General features: G+C 41.1%; 1 protein-coding gene across 2 annotated transcripts in view; it reads left to right on the top strand.

The window, feature by feature from the left end:
- LOC136676594 (rho guanine nucleotide exchange factor 40-like) overlaps positions 1-25025 on the top strand; it is a 72709-nt gene that overhangs the window by 46495 nt on the left and 1189 nt on the right. Inside the window, exons 14-23 of one of the 2 annotated variants that reach the window (XM_066653697.1) lie at positions 14026-14945; positions 18916-19165; positions 20362-20451; positions 20549-20773; positions 21293-21463; positions 21704-21884; positions 22200-22316; positions 23135-23383; positions 23537-23694; positions 24953-25015. In XM_066653697.1, the coding sequence (XP_066509794.1) occupies positions 14026-14945; positions 18916-19165; positions 20362-20451; positions 20549-20773; positions 21293-21463; positions 21704-21884; positions 22200-22316; positions 23135-23383; positions 23537-23694; positions 24953-24991 (2400 nt within the window). In that variant the 3' untranslated portion in view covers positions 24992-25015. Of the gene's footprint in view, positions 1-14025; positions 14946-18915; positions 19166-20361; positions 20452-20548; positions 20774-21292; positions 21464-21703; positions 21885-22199; positions 22317-23134; positions 23384-23497; positions 23695-24952; positions 25016-25025 lie in introns of both variants that reach the window. The other variant, XM_066653696.1, reaches the window with a different exon arrangement.

The raw sequence follows: 25025 nt of genomic DNA, 5'->3' as shown, positions 1-25025 counted from the left end.
ACAGTCTCAATACAGTTGAACCTGGGTGACGCCTCAAGACAGTTCGCAGACGGTCGGTTTAGCCTGTCTGTCTGCGGCCTGGTCCCGGCTCTGGATTGTCAGCAGCTATCTACACTACTCTGCTGACTAACTAAAAGACTATGTGCTATACTGCAAGAAAGTAAGGCAGCACCCTCCCGCGTGGGGTGGATACCATCCCTACCTATAAGACCAGGCTTGCCCTCAAAACGTAACCAATTGTCTATAAAGCCCACTTGATTTTCGGAACACCACTTGGACATCCAGCAGTTTAACGCCCAAAGTCTGCTGTAAGCTTCGTCGCCACGCCGCATTGGTATGGGGCCAGAGCAGATTACGGCATCGGACATCGTCTGGGCCAGTTTAATCACCTCTGTAATATTACCCTTAGTTACCTCAGACTGCCGCAGACGAATATCATTGGCCCCTACATGAATGACTACCCTCGAATATCTCCTATTAGCTAACAGTCTAAGGTTGCCACTAATATCCGGCGCTCTGGCTCCCGATAAACAGCTAACTGTTACTGTTACACACACTTTTGAATCGCCAATCCACCTACCAACGTGTGTTTTTGGACTGTGGGAGGAAACCGGAGCACCCGGAGGACACCCACGTGGACACGGGGAGAACACACCAAACTCCTCACAGACAGTCATTTGGACAAACTCAGTCCCACCTACACCTCCAATAGGGGGTTCAGCTTCATGCACTTACCTGAGCTCCTGCCCAAAAACATGTTGGAGTTTGCCTCCCCATTTCAGCCTTCACTGGCGTGGTCAGTACTAGCAGATCTTTGTTAGGTTAATCTTTATATGTACAGAACTGGAACTGTAGAGTTTATATGTGTCTGTTAACTAAGGTAACTAAGGAATGAGGTGTAATAAAAACAGTAAATAAATGTAATATTGTTAAAGCTTTGGATTCTAACACATCTAAAATGCATTGGACAAAAGCTGTCATATCTTGTTAATCAACTTTGTCTGGCCTCAGTCAACCTTGCAAAAGCCCACTGATGCGCATTAGGAGATACAGTATTGACACTCCTATATCACTGCCCTGCAGGCACCAGTGCAAAACATCAACCATAATCAATGGTCAAAGTGACAGCAGAGTGACAGCATCACAAGAACCTCCTTGTGAGGTTTATTTATTTTTTGGGAATTAGGTGATACATTGTCCTGTGATGTCGCCAAGGGCGTCAGGCATTGGGGTAAGTGGGTAAGGTTTGTGTATGTGTGGTTTTAGGAGGGGGTCATCCCTGTCCAGATGGTGGGTGCATGCTTGAGTACAGACTGAGGAGAACCACTGAGATGATTTGTCTCTGTGGTTTGATGGAAGGACAAAGGGAGAGTGACAGGATGAGCAGACCCAGATAAGAGGGGGAGAGAGTAAGGATGGGGAGAATGAGGGACAGAAAGACAGAATTACTGATACGTGTTAATAGGAGCACATTAACAAAGAAGAGCAGCAGTTCCCACTTAAGTTCGGCAGGGTTGGGCTTTTACCATGCAGTTAGCCTAGCATTAGCCTAATGCACGTGCACACACACACAGAACACCCAGAAAGAGAGAGAGAGATAAAGAGAGGAAATGGCACTTCCACATTGTTCAGACCTGTAAAGAATGAATGGTCAGCTGTTCTGGCATTCATTGACATGACTTTACTCAAAGCTTACCCACATTTACTTTCTGTTTATTAGTAACTAGACCTGAAATGGTACATGATTCAGTAACTTGAGGAATGTAGACCCCCAAGATATTTTGTTTTAATATAATTTTTTGACTAAATGAAATGCTGAAGCTCAAAAATGAGAGTTATAAACCAGTGGCAAAGCAGTATAGATGCTGTCACCAAAATTCTAAAATAACATTAAACAAGGAACTGGAAACATAAAGTTAATTGTTAAAATCCAACTGAGAAAAGATTGATGACTTTAAAAAAATACTTTTGTAAAAGTTTTACCTTTTTGTTTTAACTCATTCATGAAGTACATGTCAATCAAAATGTTACATGACCGCATTTCCTATACAAGTCTTACTTCGCACTTTGTTAGATTGTTAGAGATTTAATGTATCAGTGCCAGAGCTTCTAAAGTGATGATGATGTTTATCCCCTCTCAGACTAACAGGGTTTATGGCATTAATGACACAGTTCTACTCCACCATATGGTTATTGCTGATGAGTGATTTTGTGCTGATATTGATATGAGAGCCGCTCATGCGCGTGTGCAGCAGTCTGTGAGCGGCGTGCTATTGATCATGTTATTGATACCCAGCATCTCTGAGGTCTCTCTCCACCAGCCTTCTGTTCCTCTGTGGCTCACATCCTCCACACCATTATTGTGTATTTGCATCTCAATGCCAGAGTGGCTTCCCACTGACACACCAGCACAGCCAAAACCAGGCCAAGAGTGTGGCCAAGCTTTTCATTCATTCATTTCTTTCATCCATTCAGAGAACACACACATTTACACAGCCAGTAACTAGGTTTGCAAACCTCTGAAATCCCAATGCTTTGATTTGTATTTTTTTAGAAAGTCTGATTCAGTGTTTCACCTTGATTTGATGTCTTTTATTTTTTTTTTATACATAAATAAACTGAATACAGAAATGTGGTGCGGAGATACTGTGACAGTAAAAACAACACACCAGTCTTGCTTTTTTTGGGAAACAATTGTATTCCTGTAATTAAAAAATAACCTAGGTATGTTAAAAAATACCACATTTAATCATTTATTAATCAAACTATTAATTGGAAATAGGTGTGAATAATATATATTACAACAGTCTTCTTTCTCAATACAAGTTTTTATATTTAAATTCAGCTGGCAAAGCTTTGTTAAGGTACATTTCTTAGCATCAATATACATAAGTGGCGCAGCAAGTGGGTGTCGCAGCAGGTAGGTGTCGCAGTCACACAGCTCCAGGGACCTGGAGGTTGTGGGTTCGAGTCCTGCTCTAGGTGAGTGTCTGTGAGGAGTTGGTGTGTTCTCCCTGTGTCCGCGTGGGTTTCCTCCGGGTGCTCCGGTTTCCTCCCACAGTCCAAAAACACACGTTGGTAGGTGGATTGGCGACTCAGAATTGTCCGTAGGTGTGAGTGAATGTGTGTGTGTTGCCCTGTAAAGGACTGGCGCCCCCTTTAGGGTGTATTTCCGCCTTGCGCCCAATGATTCCAGGTAGGCTCTAGACACACCGTGACCCTCAACTGGATAAGCGCTTACAGATAATGAATGAATGAATATACATAAGCAGAAAGGATTATATACTGTTGAGAAGGTCACTGTGCAATTCTATTCAGAATTTATCAGACCAAGAATAAACAACTATTTCATATTTCACCTTTCCACCTCTCCACTACCTCCAGATGAAAAATCCCACAACAAATATATAACAGAGCATCTACCTTACACACATTTGAGTGTTATTGATCATTTATGGCTTAACACTCATTAGTGAAGTGACAAGGTAGTGCACGTCTGTGTATGTGCTGAAATAAGCAACAGGTCTCCTTAGGCTCCAGTGTGGATTATTATTTACTCTTCCGGAACTTTCTGTCATTAATATGACACATGAGGGTTCACAGGGGCCAGGTAGTGCCCTTTTGCCAAGTTTTGCTCTCCTCCTACAAATCTCCCTCCCCTTTCTCTTTTTCCCTCCCTCCCGCTCCTTAAGGGGCTTTGTAGTGCCGACAACAGACAACTTCCCCCCCATCCCCCCATTCTTCTCTCTCTCTCTCTCTCTCTCTCTCTCTCTCTCTCTCAGTTGCTGGGGAAGGCCCATCTGGTATTTAGACTAGCATTTGCCTGTGAATAGCATGGAGGTGGAGAAAGGAGGGGAGTGGGCGCCAGTGTCCTTCTCTCTTCCCGAGCCCGTCACTCTGAGAGAAAGAGAGGGAGAAACACATAGAGAGAGAGAAAATAATGACTGCCGCTGCACCCTGCTCTGCTCCTGGGACTAGCAGTGGTTTACATGAACAGGAAAATGGATATAGCCATGAGGAGGTAGGACCACAGGTCTAGGCTAGTGCATAAACATTTGTACTTAATAGTGCCGATAGTATTTATGATCATAATAATAGATGAAAATACAAGTAATTTTAATAATGTTGGTTTAGGGTTAATCTCTAACGCAGTTCCTGTTAAAAATATGTATATATTTTGAGCTAAGTTTGAAATAGCTGCTTGAAAATACATTTAAAAAATGGTAAATTCTGTCTCTAGAATATTCTGTCTGATTATCATTTGTAATATTGTCTAATGCTTCTGTTGATACATTTAAGACAAGCTGAAGAGAACAATCCAATCAAAACATTTTGTACAACACTAGCACAAAGTAGCAAAACTGTAGAACTCCAAGCATATCCATCAGCAGATATTTTAATACATTGGTAAATACAAAACAAATAAGCATATGCACCACCCGGTACAAATAAACACGTTTTGTGATAATTGAGAGTGTTAGGTTTTTGGTAGTGATGACTTACTGATTTTAGTGGTTGTTTTATTTTTATTTATTATTTTGATTTTCTTATCAGACCACAGATATCTGTGTATTCTAAATGGTGCCATGCATGCTGCTTGTGTGTGTCCGCGTGCATGCACTGAGTGGTTAATTGAAATCTTGGCGGAACTGTTTTGAATGGAGCTCCGTGGGTATCCAAGGATAGTTGACTAACTCTCTCCCAGTTAATCCTCTCTCTACCCCTCCCTCTCTTTCATTTTGCCTCCTGCCCTCATTCCCTGAAAATGAATGGGTTTGATGTGGCCATGAGTTGTAGTGTGAGTCTGGAGGTGTATATTCTTTCCATGAGAAAATCCCCCTGTAAAGCAGCTCATGTTTGGATTTGTTTTTTATGCCATTGCTTGACATAACCTTGGTCAAAAGTCTGTCTTGTCTAGCTTTACACTTACCATTGTCTCACTGTAAATGCCTGCAGTGTTGGTGAGATACAGAATACAGAATGTGGATTACTTTACAACTGTTCTGCAGTAATAGAAATATAAGTTATCAGGACAGGATATTGTTAGATTCTGCAGGAAGCCCTGGAAGCTAAAGCTTGAACTGATAGCGACAAAGCATGAAATCAGTTCTGGTTTATAATCCTTCTTACATCATTTTGCATCTTATTATACAATTTTCCCTAAGGAAATCATGACAGCTTTGGAGATGTAGAGTATGCAGGCTTTAGACTAACCAGGTGTTGTACAGGATGTTTAGCAGTGCATTGAAGCAGTTTAGGGTGACACGGTGGCGCAGCAGGTAGTGTCGCAGTTGCACAGCTCCAGGGACCTGGAGGTTGTGGGTTCGATTCCTGCTCCGGGTGACTGCCTGTAAGAAGTCGGTGTGTTGTCCGCGTGGGTTTCCTCCGGGTGCTCCGGTTTCCTCCCACAGTCCAAAAACACACATTGGTAGGTGGTTTCCTCCGGGTGCTCCGGTTTCCTCCCACAGTCCAAAAACACACATTGGTAGGTGGATTGGCGACTCAAAAGTCTCCATAGGTGTGACTGAATGTGTGTGTTGCCCTGTGAAGGACTGGCACCCCCTCCAGGGTGTATTCCTGCCTTGCGCCCAATGATTCCAGGTAGTCTCTGGACCCACCGCAAGCCTGAAGTGGATAAGTGGTTATAGATAATGAATGAATGAATGAATGAAGCAGTTTGAGAGTCTGTTTTAATATTGTGTTTGAATAGACTAGTCTGACTGTGAGAGATGGACTGTGAGAGCTATGCAGGAATAATTTGTAAAGCAGCTGTATGATATGACTAAATTCCTCCTGGAAGGAACTATCATTAACCAACAGCTCTTTGTGTGTGTATGTGTCTGTCTGTGTATGTGTTAGTAGTAGTTCTAGTAAAATATTTATTTGCTAATGGCTGTCACTGTCCTGCCGAAATTTACAAAAATATTGCATTTAAATATGTAAAGAGCAGATTATTCTGAATTACAAACATCAACAAATGGAGTATCTCTTGTACATAAATTGTACTATCATAAAAAATATAATTACACCGAACATGAAGTATTTCTCACAAATAATTATAGTGATAATATCATGGTATCTCAGATTTCTCTGATTGCACATGCTGAAATTGATAGTGATTTTATGGTACAGTACTTAAGTACTGGCAAATTTTATCAGAACACTGAAGAACATTGAGATAACTCTCTTCTCTGTGTAACACTATAAAAACATTATTAATTGTAGCTTTTCTCTTTAGGAAAGTGATTGCCGTTTTTTAATTCATTGGTCCTCTCTAACCTTTACGCAGGAGTGAACATGTCCTCTCATCATAGTGCTTCACTGATCCCAAGGCATGTCATCCCCCCTCAGGGCTGCTGTGTGAGGGCAGAGACCCCCAAAACCAAAGCAACTGCACTGCCCCCCACCATCACAACACCCTCGCATCAAATTCTCTACTCCCCTAAAATCACTAAGCGAGTATGGTGGGACAGCCACATGAGCACAAAACCAATCCCATGCTTGTTTAATTAGGCCTGTCAGTCTATTGTAGTAACTGAGTGCAGCTTTCTCTTCTCATTTGTGTGTTTGTGTGCGTGTTCATTTGTCTCTGAAGACATGTGTACATGGCTCAGCAGTAGCAGGACCATGGGATGGACACCTGTGGCTACACAAACAGACCTCCATGGTCGTTAAATGACAAGAAACAGAGGGGGAAACAAATGTGTGTGACCCAGCAGCTCACCGTGCTCTTTGCTGTGGCACTCAGGGCAAGAGGGGAAAGAAAAGACTTGAGTGAAAAAAAAACAACTGTTTTTAGTGCTCAGCTTGTTAATGACATGCTGACTGATCACTGAAGCATGCTTTCACTTCACCTTTCACTAATGAGCCACCTGTGAAACATGCTGAATGTACAGCCCACAGTTAGACAAGCCAAACCCATCTGTACTCCTAATGATGCCTTGCCTCTGGACCACTTTATTTGGCTGAAAATATAAAAAGCATGTGTTGTAAATTGATTGACTTATGTTTATGTGCCACAAACAAGAATAGGTTTGGATTTGGTGACACAAGGTATGTGTTGATCAAGACATAGGTAGACAGGTAGAGACTCTAACATTTGAGGGTTTCCGGTTATTGTCTTGTGTATGCCCCCTCCGCTTCTCTCATGTCAGTGAAGTGTAGACAGAGTGAAAGTGTAAACAAAGCGAACAAAGGGCCTGTGTCAGATTTGGGGGTGCTGTCTTTTCCATCAAGATGTTGATATTTATTTCCTTAGGGGGTTTATGTGTGAGGTTGACCTGGAATATTGCTGTGTGTATTTGTGTTTGTGTGTGTGAGATGGTTGAGTAGGCATTACACTGATCAGTACTGTGATTCAGTGTGATTACTCATGCTTCTATGTCTCTGATGTGACCTGATTGGCTCGCTCTGCAGACTTTACTTTCCCAGACCTCCCCCCACCCCAGGCCCAACACACTCAAATTACGATCTCTCTCTCTCTCTCTCTCTCTCTCTCTCTCTCTCTCTCTCTCTCTCTCTCAAACACACACACACACACACACACACACACACTTACTTAGAAACACACCACACCCTGTGACACAGTGCCCCAGGGTCACTCACACTGTGCTGGCAAATCACATATTTGCAAAAAGCCGTAACCACACACAGGCAGTTATTTTACAGTGTATTTGTATAGTACTGTGCAAATGTCTAAGCCCACACTCCTTTTCATTAATTTACAGTTGAAAGCACCTTAGAGATTTGTTTCAGGAATATCTCAACACCTTTTTTCCTTTTCACTAATTATTGTGTCCATCTTTTGACTTTACATTACATTACAGCTGCCATTTCTTTAGGACTCTTGCTTTCAATTATTTAAAGGCTAAGCACCAGCTATATGAAAGTATCAAACAAATAAATACAGTGGAATTTGAGTTCCTAACTTGTGTTTATTGATAGAAAACATGTTATTTATTATTAATTCAAGGAATACGGTTTAAAAGACAGATTGTCCACCCCCCAACGGTGTTCGGAAACTCTAATAGGCGTCTTGCATGTGACGTAGATGGTGGACAACAACTCTAGAAGTTGCACTTAATTTAATGCAAAATGAGGAAAAGGTGTGTTGTTTTTGGCTGCAATCATTCAATGTACAGTGGGACATCTGTGAACAAATGGCCCAACAATCCCAAAATATCCAGAAAATTGACTGCATTACAAAGTTTTATATTTTTGAATGAATTCGAGTTCGACTTCGATCACATTTACAAGAATAATGGTACCTCTAAATTTGAGTTTAGCTTATTGCTAGGCTATTGTCATGAATAATGTTTGTTATTTAGCTAGCCGGGGCGTTGTTCAGCTGTTGTCCACAAGTGACGTCATAGTTGCGTTCAAGAATTTCCGTAGCGAGCTCATGTTTTTCCGTCAATTTAATAAAATTGTCAGTTTTAAAGCAAATGAAGCATGCTATTTTCATTTTAATTCATACTTATATATGTCAGTAACTAAAATAATGTGAAATATTCATGGAGGTCCATTAAGTGGTGCTTAGCCTTTAAGGAAATCTGCTGGTGTGATATTACTGCAACTTCAAAGTTCAGTCATAGAAGTTGCTTGCATTAACTAAATGGATATATTGACACATGGAATGTTTACATGCAGTAAAAAGACAACAACTGATTAAGGGACTAAAAGCTAGTTTAAATGTAACCTGTGAGTTGCACCATGGGGAAGGAATTGAATATGGACTCTGTGGAAAAGCTGTCTACAGCCAATAAAGTAACATGTGAGTGACACGTTGTGTTTGTTTCCCCTCCTAGTAGCGAAAAAGAAGTTCAGACACACTTTACCACCAGATTAATTTTCTGCATCACTTGTATAGCTGTAATGAGAGACAGACAGAGGGACAGTTCGAGTCAGATTCACTTGCAAGCTCTTATGCAGGCAGGTGGAACTGAAGCTTCTAATGCCTGCAGTATTTTTGGGATCTTGAGAACTCAAAGATGCAGTGAGATGCTTCATTCCCTCACTCACTCTCTGTCTCTCTCTCACTCTCTATTGCTCCCACTCTCTCTGAACTGTCAGTAGCAAACAAAGCATGCAAAAACACGAGCCACACACTTAGGGCCCAGGGGGCTTTCAGGGTTCATGTCTTTTTTTCTATTGAACAGCTGCTGCCCATGCTGGACTCCCCTTTTATGAGCAATATAATTACACTAATGCACACACTGCTTAGCAACTCTAAGACAGAGGAGAAATCTGTCATGGCCTGGTGTTTACATTTGTGCGGGTGTGAATCAAGATTTTTTTAGGTTTTAATTCTCCTGTTTTGAAATTAACTAAAAATAACTAAAAAACACCACTTTACACACTCACAAATGTACACACCAGGCCAATGCTCTGAGAAATACAGAAAAACATATATATAATTATTTAATAGTCGACACGTGTTGTTTGGCACCTCACTCCATAGAATGCAGCAGCGCGACAGAGCCCCCTCAATCACACAACCCCCCCCTGACCCCATCAATCACACAACAATATTGAATACAAATTGATGGATTGGCTCTGCTGTTTATGTCAGCTGATAAATTAGAGGCCTTCATAATCTGAAAAATCTGCCTGAAAGAGTCAAATGCACCAGAAGCTACTTATCATACAGGTGCAGACATAGTCCCTATCTCTGATTATCATTTCTGTTTCAGGGACTGATTTTGCAGTGTTTTTCATTAGCATTCCTTTAGTCTGTGTTGTCTGATGCCAGATGGTGTCTGACATAGTGTTATTTGACCTTTACAATGTGAAGGAATGAAGATTTCCCAATTTTTTTTAAATAATCACATATAAAGAGGGGCATCTTTTTTGTTTTTGTTTTTCATTTTAAATATTCTGTTCTAGTATTGACTCCTCGAGAATATAGGTTGAGATTTAACTTGTTTATTCAAACAGCCATGACTCCTTGTATTCAATCATGACTTTAGATATAAATAACTAAAACTTTGTCTTAATGAATATCGTATAATCAGAATCTGTGATCAATTTAACAACAAGTATAAACATTAATAAGGACAAAAGCTTTACTATACCCCAAATATATGAATTTGTAATCATATCTCTTAAATATGTCGTTTGTTTGAAATAATCCCATGAGTATTAGTGTTTCCTAATGTTCTCTACAGATTTCAAAAATCTAAACGTTATTAATAAATGCAGTATTTTCCAAACCTGATGTATGTATCTTCACATACCTCTTATGTACATGTCAGGCTGGTGCTAACAACTTAAATGTGTATAACATGTAGAAACTGTGACCGTTCGGGGGAGCGGGTTCGATTCCCGTTCCGGGTGACTGTCTGTGAGGAGTTGGTGTGTTCTCCCTGTGTCCGCGTGGGTGTCCTCCGGTTGCTCCGGTTTCCTCCCACAGTCCAAAAACACACGTTGGTAGGTGGATTGGTGACTCAAAAGTGTCCGTAGGTGATAGTGTGTGAGTGACTGTGTGTGTCTGTGTTGCCCTGTGAAGGATTGGCGCCCCCTCCAGGGTGTATTCCCACCTGGACCCACCGTGACCCTGAACTGCATAAGCGGTTACAGATAATGAATGAATGAATGGATGATAATAATGCAGTAAAATTAATGAATTACAACTTTTTTTAGGCTAGTGACACCTAAAGATTCTTCTTTCCCAAGAAATGCATTTAATCAAAACATTTTGGTCATATATTGTTTTTTTTTTTTGCAATTATAGGCAGATACAAACATGATTCTAATGTTGTTGCACTTTTCTCGTGACTTACAAAACAAAGCCTATTTTCAAAGATCTTTTTAATCCCTGGTATACCCACTGTGCTAATTGTACCATCACATCTGCACATCTATTTCACTCTGTCACTTCTTCTTTCATTCACACTTAATAATCCAGCTACAGTACAATGGTGATTATGCTGAGTGTGATATTTAGATGAAAAGTGACCTCCTGCTGGAGCTGTTGAAGAGCCATGAAGATACACTGAGATTTTTAATGGTATGCATGCAAAGAACTCTACTGGACTTCTTTTCTTTATAAAACAACTTTCTTAAGCTGTCAAGTCACAGTATGTTAGTAACTTAACTCCTGGAAAAATTCCAAAACTTCAAATGGTGTGTAAGCATAATGCCCAGTTTGAAAACACTCATTACACTCACACACATTCACTTTGAGAAAAACACATTCTTGGCATTACTTGAGCATGAGATCAGGGATTGGCTGTTGTCCTGAAATTCTCTCCCTTCTTTTTTTCTCCTTTTCCGTCTTTTCTTTCATTTTTAAGGAAATAATAAAGAAGATTTCTTTTGAGTGTTAAAATGTCCTCAGCCCCTTAACACTGCAGGAGCTTCATTTCTGCATGCATACAAAGACTTGGAGATTCTCCACCCCACACCCCCCTCTACCTCCCTCCCCCTTTTGTGCCTCGTTGAATAGTGAGGCCTTTAGAGGTGCCTTCTTCAGCTCTGAGCAATCAAATACTACACACACACACACACACACACACACTGCTCGCACACACCATTCACACTTCAAAGGGCCTTAAGCGCTCTCAACTATGATGTCATCTTCAGCCTGTTCATGGCAGTACACGCATCAAATAGACGAAAGGAGAAAGAGAGTGAATTGCCGCATTGATATAAAGTGTTTAATTTGAGTTCTCCAATGGGGAAGTGCTATGTGTTAGATTAGGAGAAACCATGAAAGACAGTTTGCCAAGAGGCTGTGACCTTTTTGCCTCCAAAAGGCTTTGTCACTACAAGCCGTTGGTGCTTTTTTTTTACTGCAGGATCTAATGGAGATCCTTACGGCTTTGAATGGCTCTGTTATTCTTGTTTCTTAAAAACATAACTGTTTTGTGAAATGTGTTTAAACAATGACACTGAGGTACAAAGAGTACATTTTCCCCCAGAAAGATATGCTTTTTTGAACCATTAAAAAGTGTTTGTGAATAATAGCCATTGATTAGCCCCCACCCAGCGCTCTCTCTCTCTCTCTCTCTCTTTCATTGTGCCAACCATTAGCAGAGTGTATTGTTATTTTTGAACTGACCTCTGGTCTGTTGTTTGACTTTAGTATCTGGGTGCTGAGGGGTAAAACTGTTGGTATGTGGTTACAATGTCGCCCTGGCCACACACACACACACACACTCTCTTTCTCTCTCTCTCTCTCTCTCACTCTCTCTCTCTCTCTCTCAGGAGTCTGTCAGAGCTTTGTTGCATCAAAAGGCCCTGAGTGAATGTTTGATCGGTCTTTATCCTCCGTAACACAATCATCAGTTTGTTATAGGAGTATATAACAGGATAGAGAGAGAACCAAGTTTTAGGAGTGATAGACCATGTGAAACGCAGCATGGAAGTGATAGAAAGTGAGACAGAGAGGCTGTTTGAGGATGCATAATTGTGAAACTGGCGGTGGTATAGTGATTAAGGGAAGCTGTGTCTTAGCTGCAGACTGCTGTTTCACAGTTCTTAAATCCATTAGCTCTTCGGCAGCTGATGTGTTAAAGCCTTATTGCCTAGACCTCCCAGGTCCTCTATAAATGCCCCTTTATTTTACATCAAAGAAGTTTGCAAGGGTCTCTTTCCTTCTTTCTCTCCTCATCTCACTCATTCATTCTTCTGTTTTCTCTTTCTCACAGGGATTTCTTTAGACACAACCACATACAGATTCCCTTAGCAGAAAAGAGAATTACCTTTCAGACCCTTTTTCCACTTGTCTCTTAACTAACAGCTGTTGTGCTTTCGTCTCGTCTCATCCTTGCCTCAGGCTGCAGCGGTATGCCACACAGAATGTGGTTTCCAAGCTCCCTTTGCATCCACTTTTTGGCAGATACTTTTATTTGAATATCTCTACTGATCTATTTAACGTTATTTGATTATTCACTTAAAATGTTCTTTTTTTAATTCCCTTTGTTGTGTCATATCACTTCAATTTATATCACAGTGAATAAAAACTTTCTTTAAAAATTTCGGAATAGATCTGCACTGTGAATCAACTGTTGCTCACACAGCCTGAAAATAATCCTTTAAAACATTCACAGTTCAGAGTTCATAACTGGAAAACAGCTTATGTCTGCCCTGAAAGGCCCAGGAAAGTGACGGGAAAAGATACTGTTTGTAATCAGTGTTTTTCATTTTAAAAACCATTAAATAACACACACATACATACACACACACACACACACACACATATATATATATATAATTCTAGATCTAGTTTGTTTTTGTTTATATGCATAAATGCAGTTAATAAATAAATATTATATACACGTGATTAATCTGACCAGATAATTAAAGTTGACATGTTGTAATCAAGCTTTGCTGGACTTACGTTTTAGAATACAGTCAACTGGTGCTTTTCCGTTGCATGGTACCTACCTGACTTGACTAATTCAGCACTCCTCAACAGGCTTTTCAGCCCTGGTCCCTGGTCGCTTTCCCGTTAGCACAGCAAAATGTAGTCAGTGATGTTGCAAAAGCCGGTTTGTAACAGGAACTGTGGGCTAACCATGTTGTGTATTAACATTTGGGCTTCACGCCCCAGTTCTCACAGAGTTTTTCTTTTCATTCCTTTTTGCATGTCTGCCTTTCACTGGAGCCACCAATCCAAGGAGCATTTGATCCTTTTCAAAAGGCCGTGGCATAATTTTACAAGTTGTCGTTGAGAGTCAGATAAATACAGATGTAATCGCTGCTGTATTTTGGCGATTTTATAGATGGATAGTTTGTGTTGGAGGTCTACACTTCATCATGACTGACAAGTCTCTCTGGCCAATCAGTGCTCTGCAAGGTTTACATGTAACCTTTAGTCCATATTTTGTGCACTTGGAACTGCATGTGAACAAATACCAAAAAAGTACTGGTTGCAAGTACCAGGTACCAGATTTACCTAGTGGAAAAAGTATAGCCGAGCTGAGTAGGTACCTTGCAGTGCAAAAAACTCTATTATTACAGCCACTCCCCACCCTACCTCCCATTCATTTTAGTTGATATTCTTTTCTGTGTTTTTCCCAGGCTTATGAGTGGGCTCTGGAAGGTATGAGGCGCTTGGCTTGTGTTACTATGGAGGACTGCGGCATGCCTGAGAAGTGCCAGAGTGTGATTGCCTGCCTGGAAGCCTACCGCAGCCAGCACCCTCCCCTACCAGACGAACGCTTCCAGGAGATGAAGGACCTGGCTGGGGAGCTGAAGAGCGAACAGGGCCTCAAGCAATGGAAGTTTGCCTGGTCAAAATGCCAGGAGACAAAGCAAATGTTTGAGAAGAAGCTGGAAGCGGCTCTGCGTGCCCGCCGCACCATGTCCAGCGAGCAGAGTGAAACCAGGTCAGTGACCGGCACCCCACGCAGGCACTCGGAAGGATGTGCCAAGACTCAGGAGCGCAGCAGCAGCTTGTCCTTTTCCTGCAGGAAAGCTTTTAGCAGTAGCTGGGCTCGTGAAAGACTATCCTTTCAATCCAGCACCGCTTCCTCTACCCCATGCAGTCCAGTCGGCAACCGCTTGGACACTAAAGACTCAATCAGGACCTCCTCAGGAAGTCCTTATAACGTAGAACACAGAATCCCACAGAGAACTCCCCTCAGCTCCCATCGACTAACACGCAGCACCTCTTCAGAGGAGTCCTCTCACACCTCACCCTCTTCCCACAGCCCTAGTCTTTCCTCTGTTGCGGAAGTGAACCGGAGAGTTTTGCGTAAGACTCAGAGCTTTGATGCTGCAGGTAGTGAGGTGGGATCACGATATGGCACATGTCAGCGAACATTAAGCGAGCCATGCCACAGGGGAAACACTGGCGTCTTCATCAAAGGACTGGAGGTCAGCAGCACTGAGGTGGCAGACAGGCCCTATAGCCCACGGCTGACCCCAGCTCATGGCTGGGCATCAGTTGATACACATCGCAATGGGAGCCCTGTTCCAGAGCCACGTGCCAAGGGCAGGTAGGAGCTCATATATCTATATGCATTTGTAGTTTTCCTTTCTGAAATAAACATATTAATGTTTGCAATATTGATGTTTGCACCTGGGAGTAGCGTTCCATTTACCAAACCAGGATGTGGAAAAAATAAGAAGAAACCAGAAATCTGTTATTCAACCCCTGGGAAGATTTGTGTTTTGTTGCACAAAAAAATTTATTTATATATATATATATATATATATATATATAAAACACATTTCTCTATATGACAACTACAAACCCCATGTCTAGAAAAGCTGGAACACTCTAAAGTGAAATAAAAACAGTCCTTTGTTAAGTCACTCAACCTTCAAGAGACAAAAGGACAAAGAAGAGTTTTTCAGTGTGCTCAGTGACAAACTTAATTCTTATATATACAGGAGGTCCTCAGGTCAGTCCCGAGTTACGATGTTTCGTGGTTACGACACATCTCCCATTTACTGTATAAAGCTTTGTTTCGACTTAAGTGGTTTTGAGTCGTAAACGTTGTAACGCGAACTTCGTGTTTGGTGTGTGCGGCGGAAGAATACACGGTTACGTGGCTCGGGACCGAGGTGTTTTTTTATATTTACTGTGTTAGGATAGGTGTTAGGATAGGATAAGTGCTTACAATATGTTATTTACGTACAGTACGTATGTTCCGACTTACACCGAAAATCGGTTTACGATGCGACGTAGGAACGGATCAACGTCGTAAGTTGAGAACCCCCTGTATATAAATGGGCACAATGCAAGGACATATCCTGGATGTTTGCAGGGCACCACACACTCACACATTAAGTCACACCTACTTTAGCATGGCCAATCCACCTAACAACGTGTGTTTTTGGAATTAAATTGGAATGGAGAATTGAAGATAATAATCGTTGCAATATTGCAAGTTGAGTTTTGTATGTTGTCTGATTCTCCTCTATATGATGCACCATATATTTCCAATAGGAAATAGATCTGCGACGCAGACAGTCCAGTCAAGCGCACTCACTCTCGGTCTACACTGTTGTGCAGAACGAAGCCTGACATTGTCCTGCTGAAATAGACATGGAGTCCCTGTGATGTGTCTTGATGGTAGCAAAATACCAGTGTAAGCCTGGTAACAGTCTGGATGTTTTTCATCTTTGGCACATAGAAGCCGACATCTGTTTTTCCCAAAATGTGGACGTCTTTCAGTCCATTTCAGATGACCTTGGGCCACGGGAACTAAATGTGGAACCTTCCAAAAATCCTGTAACAACATTTCCCACTTGTTTTGCAAGTGTCACAACTTCTTTGAGTGTTGCAGGTGTCATATTCTATTGCATTCGGTGGCATGTAAAACCAGAAGAACAAACCCAATGGTGGAAATATCCTGTGTTGCAGTGTGACATGATCTAGCTAGTTCTCAGGCCTTAGAAAAATGGCTGGCCTCAATAAAAAGAAAGGTTTGTCCAGCAGCTATTGTTGAGGGTGCATAACCAGTTGAGGGTTCCAGCAGTCCAATGCCTAAATAAACACTTTATCTTCAGTGAGGAAGACAACATGGCCAACACACACAAACAGGCCTAGTTATTTTTCCTTCTCTCACATAGACAGGTGCTGCCAACTGTCACCTTGACAAAACACACGCTCACACACTCTCACACACACACACACACACGCAGATGTATCTACCCCTTTTCTGGCTAAAATACACAGTGCCTCATGCTGAGCAGCTGTTTGCAGAGGCCAGTCATGTGTGCAAGTACCTCATAAGCATGTGAGGATCTATAAGCTCTGTTTGTGTGCATGTCTTTTCCACACTATCCAGCCCCCTCTATCAGGCGGTGATGTGTTTTCCAGAGAGGGCCCCCTGCCCCCTGTTAACCCTCCTGAGAAAAAAACACAGCTTCTGATGACTCTCACAGATGAGAGCTGTAAGAAGGGACTTTGAAGTGCTGCATTTGTCTTCCGCTGCTTTACACACCACAGAAATAAGGCTAAGACATTTCAGCCATTTATTAGCAAAGAAAAGGGAGGTAGGGAAAAGGGGAAGGCCATAATGGAGTATATAGGCCTAGAGGTTAAATCTTTTGCAGGATTCAAGGCTAACAATAAAAAAAAAAACATGAGCCATATCAGTCTGAATATTGAGTGCCTTTTGTGTAAAAGCTGAAGTCCTTTTGGAAAAATATTAACCCTGCAGGCCTCTAAGTAGCAGCCATTTCAGCTTTTCATTTACTTTTCTCTGTTAAATATGTGGTGGGTCACTCATGTTGTCCAAGTGTTTGATAAGTAATGAATATAATCTAAAATAACTTTATTGTTACTCTGCTTCAACATTTACTCCAAACTACACTGAATATTCAGAATTGTATTGGTACAAGATCTAAGATCATTAGACGTTCTCAGAGATTTGTTCAGTTTTACTGGAAGTGCTACAGTACTGAAGTTGTTGTATGCATGTACACTATTATTGATTTTAAATTATTGATTTTCTCTGCTCTAAAAGATGCAGAAGATACCACTTTCTGTAGATATGAGCTGGTAATCGCCTAACGCAATACACTAACATCACACCCAGTAGAAATTAACATATTTCCACACAGAGATACACATTCACACAGAAATCCACACACAGTTTGTTTTGACTACCACTCCTTGCTAGTAATTCCAGTCTCAGTTTGTGTGAGTATGAATCATTACTCAGCCTACACAGCAGTGTTTTCAAGTGTTTTTACTGGTGTGTCACTCATGCCGAAAAGACAGACTGAAGACAGCTCTTTCAGTTTCGGCCAGTCCTAAACAGGGAGAAATGTACACAGCTTGTCAGTTTATTGTAAGGCTGCACAATTTTGGAAAGGAACAATTAAATTGCTGTTTATTGTAGTATATTAATGTAGTATGAATATGAGTATTTATTTGCAAAATATGAATAATTCTAGAATGATTGGGGTGTTTTAGAAGGGGACAAATTTGCATCGTCTTTGACTAAAAAGAAAAGTTATAATAGTAAACTAAGCTCTAATCCTGCACAGTTGGTTTCAACATAAAAAACACAAAGCAAGTGAGAGCTGTGACATTTAAAAAAGTGATTTGGAGTGGGAAATTACGTAGTTTAATACACTGGTAATGAACTATATTTTGTCAGATTTCACTTCTATAATAGTCATGGAAAATGAAAACAATGTGAGGTTTCTTTTGTGCCATTCAGCAAAAACATGTACAATATGTTTGATTTAATTTGCACATCCTGCGATGCAACTGAAAGTGATTTACACCATTTTCCCCTTGCCCTAAATGTAGTTGATCAGCCAACGCATGTTTGATACTGGAGGTCTGGAGCTACAAGTCTAATATAGGTTCCTAATAAAGGAAGATTAGTATACAACAGGGCGGCACGGTGGTGCAGCAGGTAGTGTCACAGTCACATAGCTGCAGGGACCTGGAGGTTGTGGGTTTGATTCCCGCTCCAGGTGACTGCCTGTGAGGAGTTGGTGTGTTCTCCCTGTGTCCACATGGGTTTCCTCCGGTTTCCTCCCACGGGCCAAAAACACACGTTGGTAGGTGGATTGGCGACTTAAAAGTGTCCGTAGGTGAGAGAGTGTGTGTTGCCCTGTGACTGGCGCCCCCTCCAGGGTGTATTCCCGCCTTGCGTCCAATGATTCCAGGTAGGCTCTGGACCCACCGCAACCCTGAACTTGATAAGCGCTTACAGATAATGAATGAATGAATAGTATACATCAGCAAGCTGCATGTCTAAATCCTCACAAATTGATCTTCAGTCAGTCAGTCAATCAATCAATTAAAGTTTTAAGATGATGCTGGCAGAACTAAGCACCCAGACTTTGAACACTGAGTGTGTCTTGGCTTATCAGCAACATTCTGGAGAAGAGAAGAATTTTGTTGTTTTAAACTGCTTCTTTACCTTAATACAGACTGACTGACACTTGTCTGAGTTAAGCATTGTACATCATTCAAGGAATTTCCCTCTCTTTCAGTAAACTGAGGCACATTGTAGACGAGATGGTGACGACAGAGCGCGAGTATGTGAGGTCACTTCGCTACATCATCGATCATTACTTCCCTGAGATGGAGCGAGTCGACCTGCCTCAGGACCTACGTGGCAAGCGCAGTGTCATCTTCGGAAACCTGGAGAAACTGGTGGACTTCCACAGCCAGTACTTTCTCAAGGAGCTGGAGAGCTGCTGTAACCACCCACTGCGTGTCAGTCACTGCTTCCTGCGCCACGTAAGAACACCTGCAGCACTATGAATACAGTGTCAGCACAAGACTGCTCCAAAATGAGCAAAAACTGGAAAGCTCTGTTCTGTTTATATTTATCCCCCTTGGTTCTAATGTGTTTGGAAAATACTACAGAGAAAACGGTCACTGTAATAAAAAATTTGACATTTTTATCTAAATTATAATAGCCTTTCTTCATGAAGGTGGCCATTAATTCAGCTAAACCAGGACACCTTTATTTGTAGTAGTTTACATACATTACCAATAAGTGTTCTGTCTAAAGTCATTTGCTAACAAAATACAGGTCTTTAAGGAGCCAAAAATCTGAATCTTGCTGCCAAACAAGCTACTTCCAGTTAGGTAAAGGATATTTTATAGATATTCTATACAGTCCATAACAGAGAACGACTTTAAAAATACACTGAGATTTTCCATGTTTCTCTTTTTATCTTTGAGTGGAAATGAAGGTAAGCCACATGAATTAGGGCCTGGAATTCTTAGTGAGCGTAGCTGCAGTGTAGCCTCTCCTGTATTCCGTCCATCATATTTGCGGTCATATCAAAGCTCTAGCTCTAAGGACTATGGTTTGAAATGAATGCTGTACTTGAGTGAGAGAATGGGTGTTTAATGATGTCCAGTGGGGAGACCCTCTCGACCTACAGCAGAGCCTTCATCTGAGAGTCTAAAATTACCTGACACATTCCTGGCACAGCAAAAGCTTCTCTGCATGTGTCAAATGAACATAAAACATATTATAAAGCAGTTTGCACCGTATCACTTAAAATTACTTCCAAATAAAACTAAAAATGAACAGCTATTCCACTCCATTCGATATTTCCTGACCAATGTGGAGTGACAGGTTGTTCCGCAGGGTTTGAAATGCTGGACTGGTGAACCACTTAATGAAAGGTATATATTTCACAATGGGGGATTTTTATTAAAGTTCGTCAGGTAGGTGGTAGGTAAATCTAGCCCGGTCTAATCAGAGGTCTGGATGTTCCTATGTTATTAGGTTTAACCCCTAAAACTCAGGCTTACTGTTCTAACATTTGTTCTTTTTGAGCTACCCAAACTATAACAGGCATTAAGTTGTTATTAGACAGAAGTATAATCAGAGTTCTGACCCGCTGGAACCTCCTGACTGTTAAAGTTTTGCTTTGTGAACCTCTCTAGTGATAATGCTTTTTCCTATAAATTTGCAGCAAGACCAGTTTGGATTATATGCCTTATACAGCAAGAATAAACCCAAATCTGATGCACTGCTGGCCAGCCATGGCAACAGTTTTTTTAGGGTGAGTGATTGGATCACTGCACAAACATCAACAGATCAGTGTTTTAACATGTTTGTGTGGATCTAATACTTTCCCCTCTGTGTCTCGTTTTCTTTAGCATAAGCAGCTGGAGCTAGAGGATAAGATGGACTTGGCCTCTTACCTGCTAAAGCCCATTCAGAGGATGAGTAAATATGCTCTTCTCCTCAAGGACCTGATTAAGGAGGTGAGTGAGGCTCAGGAGCAGGAGCTCTCCTACCTACGAGCTGCAGCTGAAATGGTCAAGTTCCAACTTCGCCACGGCAACGATCTGCTTGCCATGGATGCCATCCGTGACTGTGATGTGAGTCTCGCACCTCTGTCACTTCTGACAAAATATACCACTTTCCCAAACATTGTATTTATAATAATTAATGCTGTTTTATTTGTATGCAGTGTACATCACAATATTATAAAATTCTACCATTATATTAAATTACAATGCTAATAAATACATTAGAAGACATTTCAAGATGTCAGGACATGAGAAATGATAAATAATAATTTTTGGATGATACGTTGTCAATAACTGCAATTTTCAAACACAATTATTGACGTTACTATTCTTATCATCATCGACTCCTCTAAATGATTTGAAACCTATAAAATTGTATAGATGCACTGTTATAAAATCAGTTTTTGCATGTGCAGAAAATTGACTTTTATATTAACAGTGATTAGAAAAATAATGCAGTATACGTAATTCTGTTTTACATGCATTTCCATATTATACATACTTTGACTGCACAATCATAATGAAAAATATAACGTATCGTTTTAGAAAAGTCTTCATCATTGTGAAGGTGTTCTCTGCTTTTCTCAGGTGAATCTGAAGGAGCAGGGGCAGCTGGTGCGGCAGGATGAATTCACCATCTTCTACGGGAGGAAGAAGTGCCAGAGACACGTGTTTCTCTTTGAGGACCTGGTGCTGTTCAGCAAACCCAAACGCATTGAGGGAGGTCTAGATGTCTACATATACAAACACTCCTTTAAGGTAAATTGCCCTGATATGATTCTGTATAATTGAAATAATAATTCAGCTAACACGTCTTCCTCTAAGGCTTAGCTGCCTTCCAAGACTAGAACTAAACTTGAGATTCACAAAGGCTTCATGGTGGTCACCTTAACAATAAAAACACTCAAAATACAAATACTTTTTTCCTCCTTATTCTTGTTTGAAAATGATTCAAATGCAAAATGACATTTTGTGAATGACTTTCTCTCACTCCTGTAGACTGCTGATGTGGGGATGACAGAAACATCAGGGGAAAGTGGGCTGCGCTTTGAAATCTGGTTCCGCAGGAGAACATCAAAAAACCAATCCTACATCCTTCATGCCACTACGTCTGACATTAAACAAGCCTGGACCTCGGATATTGCCCGAATACTGTGGCGACAGGCCACACGCAACAAAGGTATGTGTGTGTGTGCGCGCAAGAGTTTTTTGAAGATATCAAATAAAATAAATTGGGAGTGTGTGTGAGTGTGTGAGAGAGAGAGAGAAAGAGGTCTTTTGTTTCACAGCATCTCAGCAATTAACTCTGCATTTGTGGCCTCAGGCCTGTATGAATGGCCTTTACAAACACTCCTTATTTAAATCACACATGTATTGTCTTACCAGTTTGTTGTGGCATTATTGTGAGTGGAACAACCTCTAGTCATTTGCTTTTGAAACCATCTCAAATTCCCAAATTGGATTATTGTAATATTGAATGTGTGTGTGTGTGTAGAGATCCGTATGCAGGAGATGGTGTCTATGGGAGTGGGCAATAAGCCGTTTCTGGATATCAAACCCAGTGATGCTGCTATCAATGATCGGGCCATCGATTACATTATGAAAGGCAGAGGTGTGTACAAAACCAAACAAGCCACTCATGTGAATCAGTTCATTCTGACACTGCATTATGTCATCATCTAGGAAACAATATAAAATCTTCCCATATGTTTAATTATGGGTCCTGATTTGAGCTTTAAAAGGGGCATATGTATATCCCCTTTTCCACATGTTGTTTCCTGACATCTTAATTAAGCTTCTAAGACTCAAACAGCACAGTACTTTTCGCTTAAATAGCCCTTTTTTAACACCTGTTGAGAATGAGCCTCTGTTTACTTTAAAAACTGAGCACAAAGATTGAGGCACAAGGGCCAGAAAAGCTGACATTTAGTCACTTTCGCTTAGTCCTCTGTTTATTTTCAACATATTTATACAGGACACTTATGTCTCCACTCTTATTGTTTGTGGCTGAACTACATCCTTGTGCTCTTACATAAACATGGATCAAGTCCTGTGATTGGAGAGACTGAGACAAGGACGTGGGTCAGTTCTAAACTGTGCATTTTGCGTAAGACGCAGGGCAAAATCAGAATGACTTGTTTATTTCATGTTGTTTTATTTCATTTGTGTGTTGGTAAGAGCTGCAGATCCCCAAATAATGTGCTAAGTGTTATTTTCCTTAATATGTGCCCTTTAAAACATTTAAAATATGGCTTGTTTTCCAGACAGAATATCGTATTTCAGTAACGGTAAAGAATGTCTAAGACAGATTCTTTCTTTTGGAGCAGTTGCCACTATAACTCACATTAATGATACCAGAAAGCTGGGGATGACCACATCAAACAAAGCCCATGATCCACACACCCAAACATTCACTGTTTATCCCTGCAGGAGCCAGAACAAGGGCTTCCATCGCGGTCTCCTTGTTTGATCACTCAAACCCGTTTAAAAGAGCTCCTGTGAGCCCGCCTGTTAGTGGCCCCCCAGTGGCAGGGGGGACCTCCTCTTCCACTCTACTGGGGCCTCTCAATCTGCACATGTACAGCAGCCAGACACTACTGCCAGGGGAGAGACCTCTCATCAGCCCCTGCATCGAAGAGGATGAGCTGGAGCATGAGACTAGCAGCCAGCCCTCTATGAGTATGTACATCCATTATTATTACTTATAGTCCTTTAGAAGTATGACCGTACAAATTCATATTTGGTATGGTTTATAATTCATAAAGATAAACTATTGTTTGTTTGTGTATTTAGCAACAGAGAGTTCAGGATCTTCTTCACATTGTCTCTCAGGGAGTGGTTCCAGTGGCTCAGACAGTGGCTGTGTGTCTAGTCATCTTCCCGAGGCTCTGTCTGAAGAGCCCAGTTCTCCCTGTGACACCTCCTGCTACTCCTCCATCACCTCACCTCCTGAACACAAACCATGCTTCAACAGCCAGTACATTTCAGCGGTAAGTACCTTTGTGTGCAATCAAGCAAGTTTTTTTTTAAAAGTATAGTGCCTTGTTGTAGATGATATATGTCCTTAATTTTAAGACATTTTATATAAAGACACCCTACTGACTGAAACTTCATGATTTCCAACATTGCAAATATAGATTTTCTATATATTCAGTGGAATGTCAGTATTCTTTTAAAGGTCTCAACAATAATACTCAGATGATAAAGAAAATGTCTTTGCCTCTTATCCAACAACCATGCTAACTGGATTTGTGTAGCTTATATATTAAATTTCAATATTTTAATTTAACTTAATTGTACACAGTCAGGCGGCACGGTGGCTCAGCAGGTAGTGTCACAGTCTCACAGCTCCAGGGTCCCACTCTGGGTAACTGTGAGGAGTTGGTGTGTTCTCACAGTGTCTGCGTGGGTTTCCTCCAGGTGCTCCGGTTTCCTCCCACGGTCCAAAAACACACGTTAGTAGGTGGATTGGTGACTCAAAAGTGTCCATAGGTGTGAGTGTATGAATAAATTTGTGAGTGTGTGTCGCCCTGTGAAGGACTGGCGCCCCCTCTGGGTAGGCTTCAGACCCACCGCAACCGTGATCTGGAGAAGCGCTTACAGACAATGACTGAATTAATGAATGTATACAGCCAAATCTAATCATAAAATGAACATACATATTTCAACAACCCATTTTGGGTTTGCCAATTTAGTCTCTGGTGTATCATTATGATCAAATGTGAGCATAACAGTTTAAAAATGCTTGATTTACAAAAAGATCCCATTTGTGATGACTATAATTTATCAAATTATTAGCCGTGGTTCAAATGAGGCCTGGTAGGTTGCCGCGTGAGTTCATGCCAAAACTTACTCATCAACTTGGTTCAAATATCTGCTTGTTTCCACATTGTATGACAGTTTCATGAATCATTTGGTGAAAGGTTCATCTCATTTAGAGCAGTCAAATCTAAATGTTTTTTACTCAACCTTTAACTAATAAGAGCCAATGTGTCTGTGCATTTGCGCCAGCTTCTATCACATCAGCTTGATATCAGAAATTGAATGGCTTGTTTTTCCAGACAGAGCATTAAACCTTGCAACAGATTTCAGTAGGCATTCATATTGCAGGGCTTTATCTGTTTCTGGAAATTTTGCCCTATAACTAACATTTATAACAAATCTGATAAGCAAATAAACATTGTTATAATAATGATAAGCCACTAAAACTAGCCCTTAACACTGCTCCTCATCTTCATTCCCCCACAGAAAGGTGCTCAAGTTGTAGGCCCATCTACTATAGTTTGAGCACTTGCTGTAACCGCTGCTGCTGTAAGTTTTG

Source organism: Hoplias malabaricus, chromosome X2 (genome assembly GCF_029633855.1).
Source record: "Hoplias malabaricus isolate fHopMal1 chromosome X2, fHopMal1.hap1, whole genome shotgun sequence".
NCBI lineage: Eukaryota > Metazoa > Chordata > Actinopteri > Characiformes > Erythrinidae > Hoplias > Hoplias malabaricus.
Note: the sequence above shows the minus strand (reverse complement) of the source record. Positions and strands in the feature narration are given on the sequence as shown.